General features: G+C 44.6%; 1 protein-coding gene across 1 annotated transcript; it reads left to right on the top strand.

Moving 5' to 3' along the window:
• Positions 1-434: 434 nt before the first annotated feature.
• On the top strand, positions 435-4112 carry myadml2 (myeloid associated differentiation marker like 2). Its single transcript, XM_085963840.1, has one exon. The coding sequence runs from the start codon at positions 815-817 to the stop codon at positions 1709-1711; it is 897 nt and encodes a 298-aa protein (XP_085819966.1). The 5' UTR covers positions 435-814; the 3' UTR covers positions 1712-4112.
• The last annotated feature ends 2564 nt before the right edge of the window (positions 4113-6676 follow it).

The following is a 6676-nucleotide window of genomic DNA, read 5'->3' as shown; positions in this document are numbered from 1 at the left end:
GTGGTAGAGGCAGGAACCCTCATCACATTTACAAAGTACTTGGATGTGCAGTTGAAGTGCTGTAACCCACAGGGCTACGGACCAAGAGCTGGGAAGTGGGATTAGGCTGGATAGCGCTTTGTCGGCCGGCGCGGACACGATGGGCTGAATGGCCTCCTTCCGTGCTGTAAATTTCTATGATTCTATAATGCCTCCAACCAGGGTGGGTAACCCTGGCTGCCCATCTCCTGCTCCACACCAAGTCCTGCCCACCCACCTCCCTTGCCCTGGTGAGCCGACATTGGCACTAAGCCTCCTCCCCACCCCTCCAGTTTAAAATCCTCATCCTCCTGTTTAAATCCCTCCATGGCCTCATCCCTCCTTATCTCTGTAAGGTCCTCCAGTGCTACAACCCTCACCCCAATCAGCTAGGCTCTGCCTCCTATATACAGAACGTCTGCCAATCATTTTTTTTTTCTTTCAAGAAGGCGGTGTCTCTTTTGAAAGCCATGTAAACACGAATTCCCTTTGGCATTCGATGGGGCTGAGTGAATCACAGTCCCATCGGACATTCATGGGATTAAACGGTGCGATGAGGAATTCGCTGATGCACCAGGCTGGGATCGGAGAGTCCTCACTCACTGACATGCCGCTCTATTTATAGCCAAATGGCCAAATACCGGGACCAGAACAGACAGCAGCTGCGGCAATGTCACCAAGCCCAGCTTCCAAAATAGCCTGATTATTATCCTGCGCAAGATCTCGGTCCACCGGAGGAGGTCCGGCTGTGGGGCAGCAGGGCCCAGCGAGTGGGTGCGGGGGCACTGGGCGGATTATGGAGACGGGAGGTCCTTATCTCAACACCTCGGCTCTGCTCTCGCCCCTCGGGCTGGTCCGCACCCTGCAGATCGTCTTTGGATGCATCACCTTGAGCCTGGTCACCCACGATGGAGGCTTCGGCGCCGCCTACGGTCACTTCTGCATGTTCGTCTGGTGCTTCTGCTTGGCGCTGAGCGTCCTGATCATCTCCTTCGAGTTCACCCGGCTCCACAGCTGCCTGAGGATCTCCTGGGACAACTTCACCATCTCCTTCGCCATGCTGGCCGCCCTGATGTACGTGACGGCCACGGTGGTCTACCCCATCTACTTCGTGGACCTGGACTGCCAGGATTGCCAGTCCAGGAACTTCAGGATCTCGGCCACCGCCTCCTCAGTCGTCGCCTGCATCGCCTACGCGGTGGAGGTCCACCTCACCCGGGCCAAACCGAGCCACCTCGGTGGCTACATGGCCACGGCATCTGGGCTCCTCAAGGTGGTCCAGGCTTACGTGGCTTGCATCATCTTCGGAGCCCTGCTCAACGACAGCCAGTACGGCCGCTACGTGGCGACCCAGTGGTGCGTGGGGGTCTATTCCCTCTGCTTCATCCTCACCGCCCTGGTCATCGCCCTGAACGTCTCCGGCAGGACTGGGCTGCTGAGGTGCCCCTTCGACAGGGTGGTGGTCCTCTACACCTTCCTCGCCACCTTGCTGTACCTGAGCGCCGCAGTGGTCTGGCCGATCTTCTGCTTCGACAACAAGTACGGCTCCATGGAGAGGCCATGGAACTGCTCCAGGGGGGACTGTCCCTGGGACAGCCAGCTGATCATTGCCATCTTCACTTACGTCAACTTCATTCTGTACATTGTCGATCTGATCTACTCGCAGAAAATCCGTTACATTGCACAGCCTTGAGTGCCTTCTGTCTGTTTGTTTGTGACTGTCTCTATGCAAAAGGGTTGGTTATCAAATGCCTGAGGGACAAGACTGCGCATCATCTCGTTTGGAGTGTTGGCTCTTTGTTAAAGTCCAAGTACAATGGATCCCTTTTTAGGTGATAACCTGGCATAGGTATTGTTAAACTGTCTTATCAGGGATATTCAGTTAATGTGTGTGTGTGTGTGTGCGGAACAGTGAGATGGGTAACATGTTATTACAACATTGTAACACCACATGAATACTTTTGAGGACTTTAATTTATTTAAATTTTATTACTTTATTTTGCTTTAATTTTATTGCGGGGATTATCTATTAATTTTAGTTTGTGTGGGGACAGGACGAAACAGAAGAATCTAACCTAATGTTTTCTACTGGACCCAGATGTAACATTGTGTTATAATGAATGATAAATGTCACAGAGGTAAAGGTAATGAGGTGAGCGTATTCTAGGATAAATTCAAATTCAAAGATTGTAATGTGTTTGTCCATGATGCAAAAATGGCACGGAAATATTAGCACAGAAATTTAAACTCTGTTTTCACGACCATTACTGCTCCACCATTTTGGGGGTTTACATACTTGCCATAGAGTGGTTCAAGTAGTAGTGATCTTCGTGTATGTTGTTACAAAGTATTACATAGCATTTACAGCACAGAAACAGGCCATTCGGCCCAACTGGTCCATGCCAGTGTTTATGCTCCACACGAGCCTTCTCCCACACTATGTCATCTAACCCCATCAACATAACCCTCTATTCCTTTCTCCCTCATGTGCTTATCTAGCTTCCCCTTAAATGTATCTGTGCTATTCACCTCAACCACTCCCTGTGGTAGCGAGTTCCACATTCTCACCACTCTCTGGGTAAAGAAGTTTCTCCTGAATTCCCCATTGGATTGATTAGTGACTATCTTACATTTAATTTAAAGTGGAAACATCTTCTCTACGTCTATCATAACCTTGACCTCTATCAGGTCACCCCTCAATCTTCTCTTTAATAGAGAAATTGCCCCAATCTGTCCAATCTTTCCTGATAGGCATAACCTCTCAGTTCCGGTATCATCCTAGTAAATCTTTTTTGCACCTTCTCCAGTGCCTCCTCGGTCCTTTTTATAATATGGAGACCAGATCTGTGCACAGTGCTCCAAGTGTGGTCTAATCAAGGTTCTATGCAAGTTTAACAATAACTCCTCTGCTTTTCAATTCGATTCCTCTAGTAATGAACCCCAGTGCTTTGTTTGCCTTTTTATGGCCTTATTCACCTGCTTCGCTACTTTTAGTTATGTCACCACATTAATAGTTGAATCTATTATAACAGCATTATTATTAAGTAGTGTCGTAGCATTTTGTAGCGCAGAAGGGGGCTGTTTGGCACATAGCACCCGTGCTGCCCCTCTGAGAGTGCTGCCCTTAACCCTATTTCCATACCGTCTCTGCAAGTGCTGCAATGCTCCTTTAAAGTGAAGCAGCAAAATGGTCTAAATTATGAAATGTGATTGGTTTATGTTGCTATCTTTATTGTGACTTGCTTTTTATATATAGAATGTGGCAAAGTACTTAATCGGACTAACTGTGATATCATGGGCCGACTCCTGTATGCTATCAACGTAGGTATCATGCAAGCGGGCGTTTATTTAGCAGAAGTTTACACTTTAAACAAAATAGCCAAATCACTAGCAGCAACTAATGGTGTAGAAAAGTAGCTTGCATTTCCAGAGTGCATTTACCTCATGAAATTAAAACTCGGGCGGGTCTGCTTTTTACAGGGCTGTTTTTTGAACGTATGTATCTCAGGATTTAAGTCCAATGTTTAAATGATGTAAAAAAACAAAATTCTGTGTGGGAAAGGTGGAGCATGTGGTGCACTTGGCTGCTGTTTTCAATAGGTTTGAATTTCAGCCAGGGTAAGTGCTAAAAGGATGTTCTTTGTTTTATTTCAGCCGAATCAGCAAAATTGACCCATGCAATAGTGAGACTGAAGCAGAAATGCATGTCTAACCCGGCCTGTTAACAGTATTTGCTGAATGTATTCTGTACTGTGTGATAGAAAACCAAAATACTTTCAACTGCTTGAAATCTATTGTGACTCATTTTCTGGGCAAAATAAGGCTTCTGCATATAGATGCATGGATACATTTTAAATATACAGTTGCTCAGATTTAGTGCCTTGAAATCTGAACTAGGGTCATAGTGTCTATATTGAATAACATGTAGCATAGCATACAGCATAATAACACTGCAATGAGCTCGCATTTAAGATCAATAAAAAGCACAGATTGTTAATACAGTAAACATTGTAATTAAAATTAACTTCAATTCATCCTGGAGTAACAGTAACATTTGCACATTCTACAAAAAATAAAAGCTACTTATTGCCTCATGTTTGTATCTTCCGCCTTACGATACATCAATTTGTTATCAGATGCAGGGGAAAAGCTGCATTGAAACAAAAACAGCGAGTGCTGGAAACACCCAGCGGGTCAGGCAGCATCTGTGGAGACAACACAAGAGTTGACATTTCAGGCGTGGACCTTCCGTCAAATCTGGGAGGAACAGAAGGTCTTCAGGGTAGACATTCGAATCAAACACACCGAATGCTAGAAGCACTGAAACAAAAACAGTGCGATTTCCAGCCTTTGCTGTAGTTTTTTTGTCCTATTACTGTCAAACTCTGCTTGTTGTGTGAAAATGTCAGTTGCCCCCAAAGAAGAAAGCACTCGCGCTCAGTGTTCCCTGTGAGCGGCGCTTTGTTCCGCGTGGCCTGTTTCTTTTAGTGCGCGGTCCCTTTAAATTTCTGCACACGTGCGGTATTTACAATGTAAAAGCTGGCGAGCGGCCTACGCGGGACCTTGCAGATGACTGGGTGGCCGTGCACACGCGCAGCTTAGTGGGAACGTTGCTTGCATTTAAATAGCGCCTTATCGCATTCTCAGGATGTCCCAAAACGTTTCACAACCAATGAGTGACTTCTGATGTGTAGTCCCTGTTGTTGTGTACGCAAACACGGCAGCCAATTTGCGCACAGTAAGTTCCCAAAGAGCACCCTTTACTGCATCTGTGCGATATTTTCCATTCCCCACTCATCCGTCATCTGCTTCTAATGAGATAGCCAGTTAGGGGCAGTTTTTTTTTCCTGCACATGGATCAAAAGACTAATTTTACATAGAAGCCTTGTACTCACTAGGTATTGGAGATTTCTTAAATAATGCTGGAAATATTCGACAGGTCAGGCAGCAATGAGCTGAGTGACCAGGCTGCCCAATTTGGTGGTGCCAACCAGGAGATGAGCGTTGGCCAGGACCCCGGGAGAACACCCCCTGCTGCTTCTTTGAAAAAATGCCATCAGATCTTTTTCATCCACCTGAACAAGTAGATGGAGCCTTGCTTTACTGTGTGATCTCAAAAGACTGCACCACCTCTGATAATGCAGCACTCTGCCAGTACTGCACTGAAGTGTCAGTCTAGATTTATGTGCTCAAGTCTTGGATGGGGTTTAAATCCACAACTTTGTGACTCAAAGCTGAAATAACTACCATTGCATCAAGCTGACACTGGAACAGTACTCCTGTTATAGTGAATTCCTTACTCCTTATAGTAAAGCATGGAGTGTTTGTCTTTCATTGTTAACCCTATAGGCCCGGATTTTGAGCTTGTAATGACAGCAAAACTGTCAACGTTGTCGAAGTCTCGACTCCGAGTAAGACTCTGAAACAAACTGTACCGTCAGATAAGCAAAGCTTTATTTTACTTGTATACAAGGGGAGAGCTGCCTGGACAAAGGCTAGGCCAACATCTCTAAAGGACATCAGCGAATGCAGCATATTAATACACTCAAACAAGCAAGCGTTCCATAGATCACGTGTAATGGTATTGTATCATCTTAAACCAATTAAAAGTTTAAACAAGGACAATCAAAAGGTCAGCAGGACAGAAATGTCTTCAGACAAAGTTAGTTAATTATATTCTGTCAGGAGGTTTTGTTTGAATCTTGTTACCAAAAATGATTTGCTCACTCATGTCTGATTATCATATTTATACAGTGAAGAACACAAGTTCAATATGATCATGTATAAAAGTTAGCTAGTCAACTTCTGTACAAAGCTATTTCAGTATTCATGCAGATAAAGAGAAACGAGATTGACCTTTAACAGAATTGTTTTCATTCTTTGGCCAGATGTCATTAGCAGTGCGGTTACCCAATAGTTCTGCAATGTATTGTTCTGGCAGGTTGTGATTAACTTAATTGCAATAGGTCAGAAGATTACGTTAGTTGCTGCTGACTCGGTTTTAGTCCACAGGCAATGGTACAAAAATACATTAGATGTCAAGTATCCCATCATGCAAAATCATATTTCCACAACGTCCGCCGTCATTACCCTGTCAAACTGACAGCAACTTCTGGCATCCACACATGCGCAGTTAAATGCAGAAATCCAGAAGTTGCTGTCAGTGATTCCCTGCTCCTCCACAGGGCGCACTGGTGAAGACCCCACAGATGGCAATCTTTTTGAAATCACTGAACTGATGAGAACTTCAGTTTTTACACTCTAATATCACTGTTAAAACCCCCCAACAAAGTTACGCCTTGTTCAATGAGGTGTAACTGGGTTTTAACAGTGCACTAAGTCATTATTACCACGGAACAACCTCTCTGGCCCTGAAAAACTAATTTTATATTTATGGAATGTCAAATTTTTCCATTATGATAAAAAAAATCTGTTTTTTTAATATAATAAAAAAAAGTTAAGTTTGTTTATGATATTTTAGCTTATACCTTAATCCTACGTGTATGTCCCAATTTTTATTTCGCTCTCTGTAAAATTTATTAAAAGTGAAGGATAATCAGTGCATTTTACTGCCTGGTTTGCTGTCTGTGAGAAGTCTTCAATGTGATTGGCTGCTTACCCTGCTTGATTACACCACTGTTGCTGGACACTGGAGAGC

The sequence above is a fragment of the Somniosus microcephalus genome, chromosome 21 (assembly GCF_052327205.1).
Source record: "Somniosus microcephalus isolate GS21.2 chromosome 21, FLI_Smic_1.0, whole genome shotgun sequence".
Lineage (NCBI taxonomy): Eukaryota > Metazoa > Chordata > Chondrichthyes > Squaliformes > Somniosidae > Somniosus > Somniosus microcephalus.
This window is presented reverse-complemented; position numbering and strand designations above follow the sequence as displayed.